Source organism: Pezoporus occidentalis, unplaced genomic scaffold (assembly GCF_034315485.1).
Source record: "Pezoporus occidentalis ecotype Australia unplaced genomic scaffold, CSIRO_AGI_Poc_V1 ctg280, whole genome shotgun sequence".
Lineage (NCBI taxonomy): Eukaryota > Metazoa > Chordata > Aves > Psittaciformes > Psittacidae > Pezoporus > Pezoporus occidentalis.
In genome coordinates this window covers 447,989-469,346 of record NW_026914719.1, presented here as the reverse complement: position 1 = coordinate 469,346, position 21,358 = coordinate 447,989, and the positions used below count along the sequence as shown (strand labels likewise).

Genomic DNA, 21,358 nt, shown 5'->3' with positions numbered 1-21,358 from the left:
AGCTGTGGGACTAACGTGTTATTTGAAAAAAAAAACAAAACAACAACCCACTGCCATTCTGAGCTGATTCTGATTTGAATTCTCAAATCCCAGAGGCACAACTCAACTCAGGTCCTTGATACTCTCCCAGGTTTAAAAGGGTGCAACGATTTCAAATGAAATCAGCCTGACAGAACAGGAAGCTGGTGCTGGGCATCACCTACACTTGGTGAGCTCCAGAACCAAGGGGGCTCAAACAGAGTTGGGCACCTTCAATCATACTCCAGTTGTCCTCATCTTTATTGAGATGTATAAAACAGACTTCAAAGGGGGAGAAAATTATTTGGAATTGAGCATTACCCTTTTTTGATTGATGATTCATTAAGCCTCATCAATGAGCACTGCTGTTGCCTCTGCCTCAGGTGTTTGCTCTGGGTTTTAATTCAGAATAGTTGAAATCAATGCAAGTGCTAAAAAGGCCTCATGCTCCTGAACAGTTGAAAGTCTGGTTTCTCTGAGAGATTTGCCTTGGGTACTGGATTTGCAAGTGCTCAGCTGCACTTTCTGGGTGAGTGTGGATCATCAGAGGTGACACAAACACCATGTCCTCAGGGATGTTCTTTTTAATCTTAACATGCAAATCCCAGTTTTCAAACCTTTCTTCAGGTAAAGTGTTCTGAAGATGGAGCTGAAATGATGATTGATGGTGGGAGGGTTTTTGTTTTTTCAACCAAACTTGGCTAAAAGAAGTGAATTCACTTCCACTTAACAGGAAATCAATGAGGGTTGAAGATCTATACTAACCTTACAGCATTATTTAATAGAGCACAATCTAATAAGAGAGTTATCCATCAGCCTAAGTGCTGACTGAATGGGTTGTGAAGCAGCACTGCCTGAACCTTGCATTAAAAGCTTATAAACCCATGTGCTTGGGAATAGCCTTTTAGAGAGAAATTGGGCAAAACAGCCCATAAACCACATTCACCTGGAAACTCTTAACATCTTCAGAGTGTTGGATTCCATCTTAAAGGTCCTTTCTCACCTAAATGATTCTGTGGTCACTGCAATTAGTGCAGTGTGTGTTCATCAGTTTTGGGGATCAGTCAGTTAGTAGTGGCTATTCTGGTCTTTGTTCAGTCTTTCACCTCCAGAGCAGAGCTGCTCCAGCCCTTGCAGCAGCCCCATGGCCTCCTCTGGCCTCGCTCCAACAGCTCCACGTCCCTCTTGTGCTGCTGCCCTAGAGCTGGATCAGGACTGCATGGGGGTCTCCCCAGAGCACAGCAGAGGGGCAGGTCCCCTCCCTGAGCTGCCACTCATGCTCTGGGGTGCAGCCCAGCACACGGTAGGGCGGGTTCTGGGCTGTGAGCACACACTAATGGGTCATGAGGAGCTTCTCCACACCCAACACCGCACCCCCACGTCCTTCTCCTCAGGCTGCTCCATCCAGTCTCCCCCAGTCTGAGTTTGTGCTTGGGACTGCCCCGACCCAGGGGCAACAGCTTGCACTTAATGAGCTCCATGAGGTTCCCATGGTCCCACCTCTCCAGCCTGTCCAGGCCCCTCTGGATCCCATCCCATCCCTTCCCTCCAGCATGTTGACTGCACCACACAGCTCAGAGTCATCAGAGACTTGCTGAGCGTCCCAGCCTCTGGGGATATCTCACTAGAGTTCTCAGTTGTATTCATTATTTTCTAGGTTTTTCTGCTCTTCCATTATCAGACACTTCAAACCTGGAAATTATTTGTTTAGTCTGCACCTAGAATGTGAAAAGGTTCAACAGGAAACCAGATTCTCAGATGTTTTTACAGAATCAGAGAATCAACCAGGTTGGAAAAGACCTTTATAGATCATCAAGTCCAACCATTTCCTATAGGGCAAGCATGCAGTTTTCTAAGAGGCTGGAGATGGTTTCACAACTCCACACCAAAAGGTTTCTGGATGGTGCCTAAAGCATTGTAAACATCATATCTCTTAAAAACAATCCTGGTCATTTTGTGGTGTCTCTTAAGAAAGGAAAAATAAAAATAAAGTAATAGTAATCGTTGCTTCATCTGCTTTTTCTTTCCCACTTACATCTGGAAGTCCCTAATAAATCCATCCCATAAAACTGCAACTTCACACACCTAACTAGCTGGCAACAAGTCTTACACAGAAGGATTTGCTATAGTAAAGGCTTCACTTTGCAAGTAGAACTAAAGCTGAGATAATAATCTCAGAAATAAATGTAGGAAAACCAAGTAAATAGTATTTCAAGAGAAACATTTGCACATTAGGTGAGACAAACATTCGATCCGTCCCCATTTTTATCACACATCCTTCATACATACAGGAAACTTAATTCTGGCCAGCCTCATTTATGGGATTTTGAATGTTCACTTAATGGTTGAATGAGTTTTATCACTCACTTTTGTATTTTTAAGTATGTAAACTATGCAAGGGGGAAAAAAACCTAACAAAAGTATGCAGGTCAGCCAGCTGGCACAAGAGGATTTCTTCTTTGCCTAATGGGGTCTGTCAGGGGCTCCCCGTTTCTTGAGTGGAGTCTGGACTATTTGACTCACCACTTGGGGTGACTGGCTGCTTTTCAATCTCCTTTCATGAAATGTGAGCGTGATTTTTGTTTCCCTTTTAAGCAGCTCATTCCTCTTCACTGCAGTGAGTCGTCAGATGCTGCAGGAGCCCTGGGATGGTTGGTCTTCACAGAGAGAGACTCTTTCCACTCCAACCTGCTCCATTTCCTGCCATCTATGCTGAGTTCTTGCCTGGTGCATACCACAAACCCAAGCACAGTTCCAGCGCTGTGGGCTTGCAGAGCACCAGCTCCCTGCATTTGTCAGGATACTGGGAATTGCAGAGGAATGGTTTGGCTTTTGGACAGTGTGCCCTCACTGCATGGGGTTGGTGGGGGAATGATGAAACCCACACACCGGCTGTTGGGGTTTGCTCTTGAGGTTTCAGAAGGAACTCTCAAAAGAGAAAACCTGCAGAGAAACCCAGTCCCTGAAACACAAGGTGTTTCCTGGAAGTGTACTCAGCAGAAGGACAGATGCTGAGGAGACTTCACAGCCCTGAAGCAAGCGGGACTTGTATTTGCTTTTGCTAACAGCAAAATCTGCATAGAATCCCAGGCTGGCTGGGGTTGTAAAGGACTTTAAGATCATTTAGTTCCAAGCCCCGCATAGCCCACTAGGTTGTGTTCACCCTTGTTCTTCTCACACGCATTCAGATCAGAAGTCCCCAGTACCTCTTTATCTGGTAAACAGACAATTCCCCTTTGGAACACATTATTATTTAAAACTACAGAGGCTCCTTTTCAACTGCCAGTAGACTGCTCAGGACATTCATTTATCACAGAGATGTTTTCTCCCTCAGCTATCACGACAGAGCACCAGGTAACTCCAGACCTCTTCAGGTCTGCCCATCCCCTTTTGAAGAGGGGCAAGATGATGAAGAAATCAATCCTGAATTCCCATTTAAAGCAGTTTATGAGTTCTGTCTGAACAGGTTCTTTCCCTTAACAGATGACTTTCTGAAAGCAAGCTCTGTACTCCTAAAGCCTCCATAGATCTACTCAATTTCCTCCACAAGAGTGAGCTTTTACAACTCTTCCCTGCCTCTCTGTGTCACGTGAAGTGGAGTCAGGCCTGGCCATGTCCTCAGACACCTCCCCGAGCATTCACACACACAGAGCTGGATGACAACCCACCATTGCTGCCCACCAAGCCTTGCTTCCCCAGGGCACAGGCAGCTCTAAATGTCTGCAGCTCTCCTAGATGTCTGTGGCAGCAGCAGCGAGCTCCTCTCTGACCTCTGTTAAAAATTACATGGAGGCCACAGCAGCCAAGGCAGGTGCCAGGTTCAAGAGGACATTTCAACTGCTTTTGACCAGTGCAGCTGAACCTTCCCCCTTCCACTGCCCAAGGCTGTCTCATGCTTAGAAAAAAGGGAGGATGATCCCTTATGCTCATCAAGCTGGGGTTCTTCAAGAGAAAGTCAGCAGGACACCACCTTTGGAGGGCTTTGTACCCAACTCACTGCATTTCAAGAGAATTGTGGGAACATTGCCACGGTTCTGTGCTTGCTGGCCCTGCCTAAGAGCAGAGCAAGGCAAAGGACTTGTGCATGGCCCAGAGAGATAGGGGTCAAGAGAAGCAGCATCACATCAGCACAGAACATCTGTGCAGCTGCAGCAGGATAACATCAGCACCCTCATATCAAACCACTGCAGGCACTGGGGGTTACTCGAGTACGTGAGCTGCTGCAGAGAGATGCGACATCATCTTGTCTGGTTCCTGATGGAGATGAGAACTCAGAAAGTTCTGGTAATGCTGGAGTTTTCCCTTCATTGAGGTCTGGGCAGCAAACCTGGATATTGCTTAAGGCAAAGTAGAAAATGAGAGAGTTATCAAAAGTAATGTCCCAGCTAACCAAACCAGAATGACTCAACAGCTACAGAAGGGGTGGAGAGTTGGAAGCTACTGCCTGTATGACCGAGTTCATGTGTTTCTCAACTAATAGTTATCTGTAGCTCCAAGCTCTCACACAGAAAAGACACTTGTCACTCGGCACATGTCCCTTGGGATAGATTCTGGAATGACTGGCTGAACCTGACAGACTGCAATAGGGAAGAAGATGCCAACTAAGAAGATATTAATGCTGCAGTCCAAAGGTATTATCACAACTAGAAGCGGTACCTGCCTAGCACTGCAGTCAAGAAATAGCAGTGACCTGGTTTCAGAATAAGCCACGAAAGTGGGTATGGGCTGTATTTCAAAAGGACTACTGAGATGTATGGTGTACAAAATCATCAGCTCTGGGGTCCCCAACCCAAGAAGGATGTGGGTCTTCTTGAGCTTCCAGAGGAGGCCATGGAGATGCTGCGAGGGCTGGAGCAGCTCTGCTCTGGAGCCAGGCTGAGAGAGCTGGGCTGGGGCAGCCTGGAGAAGAGAAGGCTCCTGAAGGGGAGACCTGAGAGCAGCTCCAGGGCCTGAAGGGGCTGCAGGAAAGCTGGAGAGGGGCTTGGGACAAGGGCCTGTAGGGACAGGCCAAGGGGAATGGCTTTAACCTGCCAGAGGGGAGACTGAGCTGAGCTCTTAGGCAGAAGCTCTTCCCTGTGAGGGTGCTGAGGCGCTGGCACAGGGTGCCCAGAGAAGCTGTGGCTGCCCCATCCCTGGCAGTGTTCAAGGGCAGGTTGGACACAGGGGCTTGGAGCACCCTGCTCCAGTGGAAGGGGTCCCTGCCTGTGGCAGGGGCTGGAGCTGGATGAGCTTTAACATACCTTCCAAGCCAAACCATTCCATGACTCTAATTCTCTTTGCAGAGAGAACATACTTTTAAATTTGACTTTAGTGTACAACTAAAAGATGGAACAAACTGGCCCTGGAGGGAGGAACCAGACGACTGCCTGGTTGGTCTGTGTTCAGAAAACCACCTCCCTCTGGTTATCTGAACACATTTGCAAAGCAATTCAATCCAGTCAAGTTGTCTGGATCTTCTCACATCATCCTACAATTTTTCTGGTCCCCATCCAGGAGAAAAACCAAAGACTGTTGTGTTGTTTTTCACCCCGTAGAAAGCTCTGTACCTGCTGAAGGCAGAACAGGTTTGTACGCAGCAGGCTGGGGAGACACATGCTCTCCATCCCACCGCAAGCATCTCAGAAGGTGACTTCTTGTAGCTACCAAGAATTATTCACTAAGTAAGTGAATGAATTAAAATTTGCATAGGCAGACAAAAAAAGTCAAACCCTCAGTGGAAGCGCAGTGAAGGGGCTGAAGCTCTTATTCAGAAGGATGTTCTGTAGCCTGTGGTGGGTTTTGTGAGATATTCTATTTCATGAGTTTACCTTAGATGCAATTTATAATGATGCCAACTGAAGAAGCTGATCTTATACCAAGAAACTAAGGTATCTGAAGTTTTCTGTGCTCACCAAGCTGAATTATTGCGTTCCCCTTTCTAACGCTTGATTGTTCATGCAACATACTTCCTTCCCCTCCAATATATGAGCTGAGCTTTAGCCCTGACAATTGACTGTTTTCCAAATGACCAGTTGAAATGTCTCTTCCTACTGAGGAACAAGCAGCTGTTAAAGAGAACTGAAGCAGAGGATCCCTGCTTTAACTGATCCCATAGGGCAGAAGAATGAGAATATAAGGGGTCATGTCACCAGCCCTTCCAAGAGACAGGCAGTTACCCCAGGGAGAGGGTGCTCAGCAAGAGATAAGGGTGGTGAAGAGAGAACCGTTGGGGAAAGCAGACTGAGCAGAACCCAGCTCCTTGGGATACCTGGTCTGTCAGGGTGGGAAGTGGCCTTGAGCTCCCAGGGTGCGTTTCCAGCTGGCAATAAGGAGACAGCATTGATCAGGGGATGGAATAAGCAGAGTAAAAGAAGAGAAGGAGGCAGTGGAGGAGGAAGCACAGGGAGCTGTTACAGCAAGCTTGGAGTTGCTCTGAACACAGACCCTTCGCATGATGGACTGGGTTCCCACAGTATCCTGCAGCCGACACCATCCCAGAAGCATCACTGTGCTGGGTGCTGTGGGACTGCTCAGGGACAGGGAACGCTCCCAGAGTTAGAACTTCTTGTGCTGAATTTCACTATTTCCAATCATTTTGGCTGGGACTCACTTCCCAGACAGTATTCCCTTTTCCTTGACCTTATCCGTAATTGATGTACTAAAAGCTGTGCTTGGAAAAACTAATGAGAATGGAGCTCTCAAGTGGACAAACATGAAAAAAATGAATAAAAAAAATAAAGAAACACCAGGTAAAATTCTCCCAATCGAAGTTGCAATGAGAATATATTTTATCTTTTGTGTTGAAAACTGCTTGGGGTGCTTCCCCCTTTAGTAGACCAAAGTCCAGTGCTCACAGCATAGCGTCATCCTTGTGCTGGCACACAGAGCAGTCCCACAGGCCAAACACTGGCCACCAGCACAACAGCGTGGAGTAAACCTGATCCATGATCCAGCAGGGAATCTCAGCCACAGCCATACCAGTCGCTATAACGACATCCCACTCCGCTTCTTTGAGTCCTTCCGTGCAATGGGACTGAAGGACAAGATCTCCTTGTAAATATGCTCTTGAAAAACAGAACAAAAGAACCAGGAAGGTGTGATATTAGAGGACACAAATGAAAGTGTGAGTGTTCTCTGTGCAGAGAGGAGGTGTTCAGTGGAGAGGTTAGGGCAAGAGGTTACAGAAGCTGGAAGAGAGAGACAAAGCAGACAGAGACAAAAGTCTGCCTGAAGAGCTGGAGGAACCTTTGCTGAATGCATAAAAGCAGAGCATGGCAAGGGAGCTATGCGCTGCCATCATCAATCTATGCTTTACCCAGCACAGAATCATAGAATGGCTAGAGTGAGGAGGGACCCTAAAGCTCATTCAGCTCCAACCCCTGCCACAGGCAGGGACCCCTTCCACTGGAGCAGCTTGCTCCAAGCCCGTGTCCAACCTGGCCTTGAACACTGCCAGGGATGGGGCAGCCACAGCTTCTCTGGGCACCCTGTGCCAGCGCCTCAGCACCCTCACAGGGAAGAGCTTCTGCCTAAGAGCTCATCTCAGTCTCCCCTCGGGCAGGTTAAAGCCATTCCCCTTGGCCTGTCCCTACAGGCCCTTGTCCCAAGCCCCTCTCCAGGTTTCCTGCAGCACCTTTAGGCCCTGGAGCTGCTCTAAGGTCTCCCCTTCAGGAGCCTTCTCTTCTGCAGGCTGAACAAGCCCAGCTCTCTCAGCCTGGCTCTATAGCTGGTGTACAGGAAAGAGAGAGGGGTAGGGAAGTCCCGTGCTAAACAAGAGCTTCAAAGAAAAACTTCTTACTTCTCCACTCATCTATGGAAAGCTTCTCGTGTTCCAGAGAATCGTCGTAAGACTCCTGTGCTTCTGTCTCCTCCTCAACGTCTCGGAACTGGTCAAAATAGGGGTGAGCCAACGCTTCCGTGGCTGTCATGCGCTTCTCCACATCCAGCTGCAACATCTTGTCAAGCAGGTCCACTGCTGCAGAAGACAGGAAAAGGTCTAAGCAAGGTGTTGGTGGAGAACAGGCATCCTGTGCCAGGACAGGTGCTCCCAGTACTACATCTCCAGACCTAAAAGAGATTCCTCAGCCTGACCAGGGGAGTATGGAGCTCCCATCGGAGGGGATGCAAAGTCTGCCCAATAGCAGCCTCAGGGAGCTCTTACTAACAGAGCTGGAGACGTAAATGGTGCAGAAATATCAATTTAATCTTGAATAAGTCTTGCTGCACAGATGGGGCTGAAAGAATGTAAGAAATCAGCAACTTCAAGATAGTTTTCAGGTTTAGTCATTCACTTAGGCCCCCACAACTCCAAGCACTCTTAACATGGGTAATCTATACAGAAATCTATGCATCACTGGTAAACATGAAGGCAGGAAATGCAGATACCCTCTAGTCTGTCTGCCCCATCCCCCCTTGGTTTTAACATCTTAATACTTTCAGATCTTACAATAGTTTTGCCTCTCATCTGCTCAGGAAAATTGTTCCTTGCAAGAGATCAGTTTTTCCCCTGAAAATTGTGCTTCTTGGGTGAACAGATCCAGGTTTTCAACAGTTTAGAGTTAATAGAAATAACAGTTTATCAGAACTATGATGCCTTTGATGTGGAGCTGGGAACTAATGATGAACAAAGAAGAGGTGGTTTGTTTATCTGAACACTACTGATCACATAGCACCTGCTTGGCTACAAGGAACAACTTCTGCAAACCAATACTGGCCAAAATTTATCCCAACTCTCATACCAAATGGAGCTGATAATGCAACTGTCTTAATCCCACAACTTGCATCCCATAATCTCAACATCCTGTTCAATCCAGCACCAGCTCTCTTCTGGCTTGTTGATGAGTCAGAAGTTTCTCTCTTCCTCAAATATTGTGTGTTACAGGCTGTGCCATTTTAAACTTAAAGAAGTAAATAGCTAAGAACAGCAGAACATTGCCATGTTAACACCAGCAAAGAGTCATTTTGCCTTTAATTCCTACTTATGTGCCCAGGGACACCAACCTGCAAGGGAGGAAGTACGAGGAAATTGTGAGAAGGAGAAAGAAGCCTGGCGCTGTAGTGGCCAACCTGCCCCCTTCCAGCAGTGAGAACTCCTGAGAAACCCTGGAGATGACTTACCCTGAGGATTGGCTCTGGGGAAAAGCACAGACAAATCCTTCTTGGGGATTTTAGGGAGGGACTTGATGTAACTCTTGGCCTGAAAGAGATGTGAAGAGCAGATGTGAGGCGGTGTGAGATACAGCTCTTGGGACTCGGGGCTCAGCTGAGCAAAGGCAACTGAAGAGAGCAGCAAGTCACCCCAGATGCCACATTTTAGTCACCAGTTTGCGTGGAATCATTTTAATCAACTGCGATACAGAAATATTTCTGCTTTAAGGGCCAAACTGGAGAACAGAGGAGGTTGTTAGTTTGCTGGGGAATCAGGGACCTCACTTGGGTATCCCTGCAATCCACACCAGTTCCCAGTGCAATGCCAAATCCATCAGATGTTCCACTAGCAAAGAGAAGCATCTTCCCTGTCATGGGGAACAAGACTGCTGGCAGTCACTCCTCTTTGGTGGTGGACAAGCAGCCCCTCTCCCATCTCAAAGCTATGGCCAAGGTAACCCCTCTTCACCACACACAGCAAGACAAATCCACAGGGAACTTCCTTACCGCTTTGTCCTCCAGCTTCTCCACGAAGTCTTCTCCTGGGTGCCCCGTTACTTTCAGGATCTGAGTCAGCTGATCCAGGTCTGGCAGCTGTGTTAAAGATCACCCATCTGGGGGTGAGCCCTGGACACCCCCAGCAGCTCAGCCTGTGTGCTGGGTGCTGCAGAGCCACAGGGCCCGGGGGAGCTGGGAGTAGGTTATGATACAAACCCAACAGAGCCACACAAGCAGACACTCAGGAGACTGACAAAAACAGCTCAAGGGCTTTTTTCTTGGAATGCCATTTTCAGCAACAGGCAATATTGCTGGCACAGCTCTGCCAGGGGTATGCCATGGGCTTGGGGGATATGTGAGGTTTTGGGGATGGAGCTATGGCTATGTGAAGTAGACTGACATAGAGCACATATGGCCAGCACAGAGGTGTATTTCTAAGGCTGGCTTGGCCTCCTCCCATTCTCTCCATTTCCATGCAATTACCTCCTGGTAAACCAGACTGACTCCTGCTTTCCTCATTCATAAAAGCCCCTTCACACCCCCCAAGAACTATTACTCCCCCCAGAGAAAAGGTTTAACTTGAAAGGATACAGTCTTTTCCTTTAAACAGCGTTTTCCCAGTCAGCATTTCTGCCATGATACAGCCAATAGACCAGATATCCACTGTTCAGAGAGCAAAACAGACAAAACCATGGCAGTAAAAAGGCAGCCATGATTGCTGGGCTGTTGCTTTGTTGCTTGTAGCAGGCACCAGTTTAAATGTCACTCCCATTTTCCACCCTCCCCTGTTGTTTCTACACTGCTAAAATCTCTGCTTTCATCACTTCCCGCAGGCACGAGCTCTGGGAGTTGTGCAACAGCTTTGAGACTCGCTCTGCTTTAGGGAATACAGATGATAAAGAGGGAAAACATCTGGAGGATTATACGAGATGTGACCCAGGTGTGGTCCAGGGATCCCTGGGCTTGTCACCAGGCAGTCACGCTGCTGCTCACCTGTCTGGTTGTAATGCATCCAGTTCAGAATGACTTCTGGGGCTCTGTACCAGCGCGTAACCACGTAGCCGGTCATTTCAGCATCAGCATGTCTGGCCAAGCCAAAATCCAAGATCTGCAGTTCACCAAAGGAAAAGGGAGAAGGAAAGGCAGAAAACAGAAATCCTACAGGCAAGCAAGAATCTGCTTCCACAAGGAAACAAAGCAGATCCAATGAGATAATAAGGAAGCTCCAACTACACCACAGCCACCCACGGGACAGTTCAAAGAACTAACAGGTTTGTCTTAATTCCCTTGGGAATTGCAACCTGGCTGCAAAACCAGCTGCATGAAGACCCTGCCAAAAGGATCAGTGCTGTGAGCTACCTGAAAGGTCATTTCTTTTCTTGAAGCTTAAGTTTCAACTCCATGAGCTTTATTTAATTGAGCTGTTTCATAGCCTGACAGCTCACAGGCCACAGCTACTCACCCTTTCCTATCAAAACACCTTGCAGCTCACTGGCAACGGCCTCTCCCTCAATACTGGAAATGGATGTCCCTTGACCCAACCTCTCCAGCCATGCCCCGTAATACACATTGCAGAAGAGAGGTGCCAGAGCACTGCACCACTGAGCTGCAAGGAAACTCCTCAGAGCAATACTGAAAATAGCTTTGTGTGGAATCACAACCACCACGTCAATGAGAACCAAAGGGCAACTGTGGCTGACTGCAGTTATCCTTCAGGGATAGTACACCTAACACAAGTATTGCTCAGCAGTATTGAATTTACTTAGGAAGTCGTTAGGAACTGCCAAGAAGCAGGAATTATGACAACAGGATGTTCATTCCAAGTCTTGGGCCCTGATTCAGCAAGTTACATCAGCAGGTGAGTATTTCCCACTGCCTGCAACCGCTGAGTAATGCAACGCCTTGAACCGGGTCTCAGAAGGAGAGAGGAAACATGACAGTGCCAAATTCCTGCTGGCAGAGCAGTTCCTCCATGATCTGATATGCTGCAAAGTGGTGCTTTTCCACCTACCTTCAGCTGACAGTCTTCATTCACAGCCAGGTTGCCTGGCTTCAGGTCCTACAACAGACAAGAGTGGAGTCATGAGGATGTCTGGGGTTGCAACACATCCACATGAGCCTCAGCCAAACCTCTGCTTGCCTTTGACAGGGTCCCATAACATCCCAACTCCAGTGTCTGCACAGCAGTCACCGTGCTGCTATACTGTACAGCTTTACACCACTGATTTTTTCTCAAATAGTTTCAATTCAAAAAGCATCATAAAACGTTTCTCAGCTCATCAGAAAATACAGCGTTTCCTCAAAAGCTGCACAAATGATCAAATCCAAACAGACACAGGGTATAGGAGGAGAAAGACCTTAGAGCAGAGAAGGCTGTTAGTGAAAAGATGTTTAGGAATTTCTTCACTTTACAACCAAGCTGTGTTTCTCCTAAACAGACAAAAAGCTGAGGAAAGGCACACATGAACTCACCCTGTGTATGATGCCAGCTGAATGGATATACTGCAATAAAAAGAGAAGGCACAATGTGATTGCCAGCAGACAAGACTTTCTGGTCTCCAGCAGAGAAATGAGAGCTACAAACAAGAACTTGCTGAGAACATGACTCTGCAGCAGGCTGCAGGTCCACGGGGCAGCAGATCCTGCACTGAAACCCCTGCACTGAATTTCTGACTATTTGCCGTGATATTGCCACTCTAAAGAGGAGGTGTGGAGCAGCAGAGGAGAGATGGAGCAATAGCTCTTTAGCACAAGCATACCAATAGCCTCACACTATCAAACAAAGGCATCAGGATTACAGGGAGGAGCACAGGCAGCAGATGACAGGAAAACTTTGTTATTTTGGGTGTTAAACTATGTGGGGAAAAAAATAATCTAATTGTCCAGTCACAAAACCTGACTACGTGGCTTTTGTCATACCAATTAAACCTTCTGTGTGTTCTTCCCCCCTCTATTTAAACTTCAGGTAACAGTGATCTGTGGAAAGGTGTTATTAAGATGAACTCATTAGTGCCTGGAAGTCCCTGCTCTGACCCCAGGTGAGGGATGTTCCACTGCCTCCACACCCCAGGTTTGACTGCTCTCAGCTCTCAAAGCTGGTTACAGCAGCAAATTCCTTCCTTATTCTACTGAACAGAAAATCATTCCCTCCATCTGCTCCCTGAGAGCCCCTGTGAGGAATTCAGCAGAGGCTCCTGTTGCTGCCAGCCTCTTTCTGCACAGTTTTGCTAAGGGTTTTGGCTAGTCAAAAACCAGCACAACTGCTGTCATGGTAAAACCAGTTGCCAGGGTTAGGACTGATGCTTGCTTCAGCAGCCAATTGACTGATGGGAACAAGCAGTTGCTTTATTGATGTGTGCTGGAAAAAGAGCAGTTCAACAGCAAATATCTCAGGGGATGCCATGAACCCCCCCAAATCTTCCAACTAGGGTTGGAAGGGGGTTTAGTTATGGTCAACCCAGAGGTGACATGTAGAGGAGACACAGGGAGTCACTAAGCTCCTCCAGTCCCACCTACCTTTAGCCCTTTCAGCATTTGGTAGACCAGGTACTGGATCTTTTCATCACTGAATTCATGTCCCATGATCTTTTGTAAGTCTGTCCGCATGTATGGCATCACCAGGTAGCTAAAAGGCAGTAAGACAAGGCCCTGAGTCTAGAAGAAAAACACAGGGAACCAGACTAGCCTTGTTCTCTTTCACTTGGGATTCTTGGTTTTTTTTTTGGCTATGTAACTTACTGTAACTAAGTTGATTTGTTGTGACAGTGCTGCTGGGTGACTAGCACAGCCTGCAGTGATGCTGGGAGTTCAACCTGCTCTTAAAATTGCCTTCTCTTCTCCCCTTAAATCAGATATCTGACATCAAATAAGGTCAAGGATGTTTCAAACTCCAACGATCCTGAATTAGTTTACTTTAGACATCAAATGATGTCAGTTCCAGATGGCCTTACACCATCCAGGAACTGAAACATCTTGTGCAGCTTTAGAGTCTTGCAAAATGGCTGTGTTTGCTTCCAAATTTATCTTGGTAATGTTCTGCAGCCCTGCATTGGAAGACATTGAGCTTCCTCCAGTCTTTGGCCTGCATGCAGAGACTGCTCATTAGTTGATAATCTTCAGCAGGAACTGCTCTGAGAACCTTCAAACACTTCTCCTGCAGGCTGCTAAACACCCAAACCCAGGCACATGCTGCTCATGCCCAAAGACGGGAAAGAGAAAACTCATCCAGCCTGACCAGCAACTGAGAGAAATGCCAAAAGAAAAAGAATAGCCAGCACTGAGATAAGAAGAAAGCCAGATCTTTAAAATGCTGTTCAATTACTGAGAGGGCCTGATGAACAATTCTTGTCCCATTCTGAGCACAGCTTCTTAGCTCAGCAGTCCCACAGGCAGCACATTAGCATGGATCATGACGCCTGTGATATGTCATGGAATGTAAAGCTACTTTTTTAGACACCTTGGTCTACCTGCACTGTGTTCATCCAGCTGCAAGCATGGCATGGGGTCTGTTTGTGTAACCTGGGTGGTTTAACCACAGGAACTGACTTGTGCTTTTGCTTCTCCTTGTTTTTTGGGGATGGCTGGCTTTAGTCTGGCCCCTTTTCAACCCCATCTATTGGACTGCACCTCAACCTGATCTGTTATACTGCTGCTAAGTCATAGGCGTCTTGGGCAAGGGCTGAGTTAGACAGAGCAAACGTGAACTTACAAGTCCTGAAAGCCCTGGTAGGAAGCAGCAGAGGTGAAGACATCAAGAAGCCCAATGACCTGATGGAGAAGAGAAGTAGTCCACATTTAAACCTGGAAAGCATTTGCTGAGCACGTGTGGACTCAGGTAGCAGCGCTCCATTGGCACATGCACATGGGTGAGCACCAGGAACTCCACGTGAGGAATCTGAGGACTGCTCACTATGCTGTGCAGCTGCTTTTCCTCTTACTAATACATGGGAGCACCCATTACACATCAGCTTCAGCCTGGTGCCAACTGGGCACAGCAGGCAGGTAGAAGTTAAACCCTGAGACTGCCCACATGTGCCAAGAGTCAGGACCTCTCAATTAAAATAAAGGTGATGCCACCAGAAAGGACTCTCCCACGTGGCAAGAACCCCACCCTGTTTCAGCAGAAATGGAAAGAAATCATAGCACCAGGGAATGGTTTGTGTTGGAAGGGACCTTAAAGCTCCTCCAGCTCCAGCCCCTGCCACAGGCAGGGACCCCTTCCATAGAGCAGCTTGCTCCAAGCCCCTGTGTCCAACCTGGCCTTGAACACTGCCAGGGATGGGGCAGCCACAGCTTCTCTGGGCACTCTGTGCCAGCGCCTCAGCACCCTCATAGGGAGTACTTACATTCTCATGTTGCATGTGCTTCAACAGCATGAGCTCTCTGTATGCTCTCTTGGCAAAGATCTCTGACTGGAATGGGCGGCAGAGCTTCTTGATAGCCACCTTCTCCCCTGTCTTCTTGTCTATGGCCGAACTGTGGCAGACAAATAAAAACCAGTTCTGACATCAGCAATATTTTGTGATACCAAAGGTCTTCTCCTAAGGAAGAACAAACTCTGGAGCTTGCAGAAGAAGAGCAAAGAAAGGTCTCTTGAGAAACCCAGAGGAGCTGTGCACAGGCAGGCATTGCCCTGTATAACTTGGGCAGCAGCCCGTGCACTTTGGAGATCTAGGTGGGACACCAAACAAAGCCTCAGTGGCCAGGAACCTGCAGAAACAAGCTGGAGCTAACAGAGCTGTGAGAAGAGGGAAACACAAATGGGTAAAGGTCAGAATTAGTTCTGACTCTGCCTTTCCTTTCCCTAACACAGGGAGACAAGGGAATAAAGCAATTCCTGCTTTGCCATCTGCTTGGAGGGTGTTGTCTTTTAAGGTACATCAGCTGCCTTTTTTGTGCTCGGGAGCAAAGACAGTGGCTGTCACACACTGAAAATACAGGCTGCTGGAGTGAATTCTCCCACATTTGGGACCTTGGATGCTATACAAATGCTTCTGTGTACAGCAGGTCTGGCTGAACATGAGCGGCTTCTATAAAGCAAATGAAAACACAGGACAGCAGCTGTCACTGGAGATGTGACCTGTTATTCCCTCTGGTCACGTGTGCTATTTGTGGCTGGATAGGGTGATCCTGTGATGCCTCCTCTGCTTCTGGAGGCTCTTGGGTTACAAGGGAGGCTCTGGGTCTCACGAGACAAGACATGGGAGACAGTCCTCAGTCAGGAGAGCTGTAATCTGGCATCTCTGTGGTGTTTTCCAGAGGGATCTTGGTGCCTCAGACCCTCCTCAACCCCTCCAAGAGACAAAGAGATGCAGAAAGGGTTCTTCCTGCGCCAAATTGCACTGCGGGTTTCCAGGGCAGTTCCCACTGCTTTGTAAATCCTGATCTCCATGGGAAGTGGGAGGGGTGAACATCAGCATGTTCAGTCCCACAGCACAGGGTAACCAGGCCAACATGAGTGCTGGCATTAGCCCTTTGCACATGTCCTCCAGCCTTGCACAGGCATCTTCCCCACCTCCTCTGCAGGGAGACGTGGTTCATGCTGCCACAGTGCCCAGCTGCCAGGCTCCAGCCACTGCTCCTTCCCTGAGGCTCTCAGAGGGGCAGGTACCACAAAACTGAATCAAGGATTACTGTATCCTCCAGGACCATCATTCAGAGGCAAGACATCATAAATCAACAGGGAAATGCTGTTTATAATATCACAAACAGTTCATTTTGTTGGGTTAAGGGGTAACGGCATTAGGAGAGGTGGGAACATCCCACTCCATGTGGCTTTCCCTGTGGTTCAACACTGCAGAGGGGTTATCAGCTGCTTGCTGCACATCTTGGAAGTCTCTTGCGCAGCTTTCCCTGACTGTCAGCCACAGACGATGGTGCCTCCAACATCAGCCTGGGCTATCAAGAGCTCCCATCAACCACCCTGATATCAGGGCAACCTCCAATCTCTTTGTCCCTTCCAGTTGTTCAAAGTTGTGTGTGATGAGAGCAAAAAGCATCCTTTGGGAGTGTTTGATGGCAATTTCACCAATGCATTCAGCTGGGAAAGGCAAAGGGAGAAGCAGGAATGGCTACACAAGGCAGCTTCAGCACTGAAGATCCCAGTGATGAGTTGTCTCAGCTTCAGGACTTGAGCAGGCAGAGAGGACAGCACAAAGGCTTCCAAGGAGCAGGGAAGGAAGGAGAAGGGACTTGGACCAGAGAGTCAAACAGGTTCAGGTTTAGGGCAGGTTTCCCGATTCAATGGTGCATGTTTTCACTTGCCTTCCCTGGAGCAGCCAAGCCCCCAGTGCAGGAGAGTCTGTGATGGAGCCCCCAACCCAGCACTGACTATGCTGCTTTCACCCTTACTGTAAGGCACAGCCAAAGTTAATTCAGGTGATGCAGCCAGGACCGGCTGGCAGTGATGGGCAAGACCAGCACTGAATGGTCAGAAACACAGAATCCCAGACTGGTTTGGGTTGGAAGGGACCCTAAAGCTCCTCCAGCTCCAACCCCTGCCACAGGCAGGGACCCCTTCCATACAGCAGCTTGCTCCAAACCAAGTGTCTAACCTGCCCTTGAACACTGCCAGGGATGGGGCAGCCACAGCTTCTCTGGGCACCCTGTGCCAGCGCCTCAGCACCCTCACAGGGAAGAGCTTCTGCCCATCTCCATCTGCCCTGTTTAAGTTTGAACCCGTCACCTCTTGTCCTACCACTGATGAAGAGTCGCTCCCCACATCCTTGTGGAAAAATCTTCTTCCACCACTTACATTCAGCTGGAAACTAAATCACTACAGATTTGGGCAGAATTAATGAGGGAATTAACCCGTTTGCTGTTTTTCCTAAGCTAGTTTCTCAGCTGATCAATGGGGTATAAAAACCAGCAGCTCCAAATAATGCTGGGACCAGAAAACTTCCCAGCAGAGGACAGCAAACTCTAAAACTCCACAGGCTTCCACCTTGGCTTTGTGAAGGAATCCTCCCTGCTGAGCATTCCCCATGGATGCTGTGACCACCACCCTGGACCCAGGGCTGGTTCAGCATCCACTGCTCCCTTCCCCGAGGCCTCAGAGCAGCCGAGACTATAACAGGGACCAGTAAAAGACATGCCTTGTTGATGTTTGGTTTTCTCTGGAGTGCAAAGAGGCTTTGGAAGGATTTCGCTTTCCCTTTTATGTCCTATTTTCTTTCAGTCTTCCTGTTTTCCTTTGTGATAAAAATCAGAAAATATTGTGCAAATATTAAAAAAACAAAAAAAAAAAAGACAGGTTTAGGCTTGCCTGGTTTTGAGAGATTCATTTAGGCGTCTCAGAAGCTTCAATGAACCTGAACAGCAAAAGGGGGAAAGGAAATACCGGGTAGCTGGGGGATAAGGATACAGCCTGGGCCCCAGGGTGTCAGGATTAGCTGGGCCAGCCGGCAGAGGCTTTGCCTCACACCTACAACAGAGGACACGCCTGCTCGTGTAGCTCGGTGTGTTATGAATCAAGTGCTCTGCTGAGGTCTTGGCACTGGACTGCTTCAGATTTAACCTTTCAGAAAGCCACTGTAAAGCAGGCAAGGTCTGACTTGTGCTTGCTCTCGCTACAGGTGCCTTTGACCAACCAATTCATTAACAGCAGTTGTGCTGCTCTCTTGTAGGCTGGGCATCACCCCCAGCTGGGAAGAAGTCCCAGTCTGTTACTGATCCTGGTTTTGAGTAATTCCTAGTTTAGCTTTTCTAGCTGGAAGCTGAATCAAGGTGGACGTTGTATTGTCCAGCTCCTTTTCCAGACAGCCGAGCATAGAATCATAGAATGGTACTAGGTTTCCAACCGTTACCCTAGGACTGCCAATACCACTGGTAAAAAACAGCTGCCTTGAACTAAGTAGCAAGGCCATGCCACAGCACCCCTGTTCCAGACAGCCAGGTTGTGTGACACAAGTCTCAATGGAAGCTCCAAAGCTGCTTGATCCCCAGTGCCAATGGGACACCCCAAGGTGCCTCCATGTCCCCAGCAGCCCTGCCTTGATTCTCAAGCTGCTGCCTAAGCACACCCACCGAGGTGACTCCCCTTTGCCCACCCGGGGTGACCACAGGAGCAAGCATCTCAGTTCCTTCAAGCAACCAGGTCTCCAAGCCGCTGCCTGCACTGGAGCGGGAGGCAGACCGCCTTCATCACACATGCAAATGTCCTTCCCTAATGGAGGGGTGCCCAGAAGCACCTCCTCGCTTCCCCTTGCCGTGACACTTCAACACCCCGAGCTCACCCCGTGCGGGCAGGGCCCCACTCACCACACTGAGCCGTAGGCTCCAGACCCCAGCGGGTGGAGGGACGTGTATCTCCTGGGCAGCTCCCAGAGCGTTTTGTTCACCTCCTGTCTGTAGAAGCCTCTTCTCCTTGTGATGTTCATCGCCCGGCGGGTGTGGGACTGCCACCCCCCCAGAGTCCTGGTGTACGGGAGGGCTTCTGGGGTGAGAGCAGGACAGTGAGGCCTCCTGTGCTGGTCAGAGAGGCTCCAGCGAGCTTCCTCCTGCCTTCTCAGCTGCAGTGAGCGCGCACGGACATGTCTTTCGGCCCTCCCTCCGCCTCCACATCGGGGAGGTGAGGCATCAGGTTTCACGACACGCCTCGGTCTCTGCAGGTGCCTCTGGGCTCTGCCACAGGACCCGAGCGCCCGGCCCACACCTCCGGGAGCCCCGCACCTCGGCCTCTGGGCTGCCACCGGGCCCAGCAATGTCGTCGGGAAGGGGGGGGTCTCGTGAAATCCTGACCCTGATGAGTAAGGACTCGTGGAGCCGGGGAATCCGGGGACAAGCCACAGCGCCTCGTCAGACGAGCGGGAACATTCTTCCTTCCAGCTAATGGGGGACAGCTCTAGGCTCCTCGTGATTGATGAAGGGTACCAGGGTGATAGGTCTGCAGAACAGCGAGGTGATCACCATTTTCTCCTAAGCCTGGCTTCCCAGTTTTCCATCTTCCATCCTTTCCACCTTCGTTGCAGTGACTGCAGTGAGGAGGTTCAGGAGCAGCTGCGAGACAGGTTCATCCCAAGATCTGCTTGTGCCCCAGGCTTTGCTGGGTCTTGTTCTATCTGCTCCAGCAGATCTAATCCCTTCTCAGGCAGCACAGTGCTCAGGTTCACTGCTGCACCCACCAGGACCAGGCCAGCAAACCCAACCCGTCAGGAAGTCCATTCCTGGTGAGCACAGAACACCTCGACATTTTGCTGCAGCTTCAGGAGGCTCCGGTGGGGCTCCCACACGGGAGGTGGGTGATCCTGCACACTTCCCGAAGGAAGTGACTAAGCTGTGCCTTACCAAGCCAGCCCGACTGCTTACAGAGTGCTTCGCCACCCTCACCCCAACCCTGCCTGTAGCCTGTGTGCCTTCCATCCATGCCACCCACAAAGGTGGCCCTGCTCCGAGTGCATCCGCATGGCAGGACCAGAGCCAAGCTAACCTGACAAATGGGAATTGCGGGGAAAAAAAAACATGAGGGGGTTTGGAAAAATTAATTTTACCTCCTTACAGGCAACCACTGTGGTACGTATCAACCCTGACCTCTTGAAACAGCCACAGCAAGGTTCTACAAACCACCACCAAGGTGCTACGGCAATGTTTTATCCTTGCCTATGCAAATACATGTCAATAAACCACAGCTGTAGCAACAGCAGTCAGGAAACCAACCTACAGCAGGCTTGGTGCTATAAATACACCTGTGAGCAAGAGGTGTTACAGCAAACTCCCTGGACTTAAGCAAGCATGTAACTTGGTTGTTACTTTATGAACACAGCTCTTGCTCAACTACACATGCACACACAGGTCATCGTGCACAATTAAGGAGTTCTAAATATCTAGGGCATGTCTGGGCTGTAGAAAGATGAATTAATTCAAGTGACTGATCCAAATTGAATAGGAACCTTAAGTGATTTGATTTTGTATAAGGAGTTTGTTTCCCCAATCCAATTCTGATTTTAAAGGGTTTTTTTGCTAATCAGGTTAGATGACCTTAAAGTCCCTTCCGACCCTAACCATTCTGATTCTATATTGTAACTGAGCTCATCCTGGAATTGTCTATCTTGGGTACTCTGGATTTTTTTCCTCCCAGAAAACAGTGTTAGGTCCTGGTGGGGCTTTTTCCCTCCTCCCCTCTTGGTTTGCACCAAGGCAAGCAGAGGGTGAAGCAAGCAGGAGGGCAGCTCCCACACAGCCAAAAGAACACCCCACACAGTGTACTCACTGTGACTGCTGCTGGGGAGCACATGTGTGGTGGGTATCTGACCTGGATAAACAGGAACCACCTCAGCAGATAAGGGCACTGGGAACATCAGTTACTGAGGATTTGGTCAACTTCAGTCAGTTGTTCTTCAGCGTGAAGTGCACCAATACTCAACAGAAGTCAGAAAAGCTCCACCATGGAGCCGTGATGCTCCTGCCAACACCCTTCCACCACCAACTAGATGGCAGCTGAAGAGGAAAACAAATCACTTTTAAAAAGAGCAAACAAACACAAAGCGGTGCTACTGGGGAAGGGTCCCCTGTCTGGACAGGTACCAGGTTGCTGGTCTATTGTGGTTTTGTACCAAACAGAAAATGAAAATATTTTGTTCTGTGTCCAGTACTCGTGGTCAGACTCTGAGCTATTTTTCTAGCAAGTAATTTCTTTGGGACAAGTACGGACACAATCCAGTGTCAGCCAACAGGTCCCGTGGCCTCAACCCCATGCCCCAACCACCACACACAGGATGCC

General features: G+C 48.8%; 1 protein-coding gene across 5 annotated transcripts; it reads right to left on the bottom strand.

Moving 5' to 3' along the window:
- Positions 1 to 1,361: 1,361 nt before the first annotated feature.
- MAPK13 (mitogen-activated protein kinase 13) lies at positions 1,362 to 21,298 on the bottom strand. 5 transcript variants are annotated; one of them, XM_062625607.1, is made up of 12 exons: positions 18,901 to 19,302; positions 14,988 to 15,117; positions 14,351 to 14,409; positions 13,159 to 13,267; positions 12,115 to 12,144; positions 11,654 to 11,701; positions 10,636 to 10,750; positions 10,234 to 10,305; positions 9,652 to 9,731; positions 9,115 to 9,193; positions 7,796 to 7,972; positions 1,362 to 3,113 (listed from the first exon to the last, which is right to left on the bottom strand). In XM_062625607.1, the coding sequence occupies exons 1-12, from the start codon at positions 19,017 to 19,019 to the stop codon at positions 2,935 to 2,937; spliced, it is 1,197 nt and encodes a 398-aa protein (XP_062481591.1). In that variant the 5' UTR covers positions 19,020 to 19,302; the 3' UTR covers positions 1,362 to 2,934. The 5 variants fall into 5 exon arrangements, with proteins under 5 accessions (XP_062481591.1, XP_062481588.1, XP_062481590.1 ...); XM_062625604.1 differs by lacking the exon at positions 1,362 to 3,113 and adding an exon at positions 3,991 to 4,355 and having other exon boundaries at positions 7,796 to 7,969; XM_062625606.1 differs by lacking the exons at positions 1,362 to 3,113; positions 18,901 to 19,302 and adding exons at positions 3,992 to 4,355; positions 20,849 to 21,298.
- Between the last annotated feature and the right edge of the window lie 60 nt (positions 21,299 to 21,358).

Bases quoted from the DNA above. Each gene is read 5' to 3' on its own strand.
- MAPK13 (XM_062625607.1), bottom strand. From the start codon at position 19,019: ATGAACATCACAAGGAGAAGAGGCTTCTACAGACAGGAGGTGAACAAA. The intron at 15,118-18,900 runs GTGAGTGGGGCC...TGTCTGCCACAG, and splicing joins GGAGCCTACGGCTCAGTGTG to TTCGGCCATAGACAAGAAGA. The intron at 9,194-9,651 runs GTAAGGAAGTTC...CATCTCTTTCAG, and splicing joins AGAAGCTGGAGGACAAAGCG to GCCAAGAGTTACATCAAGTC.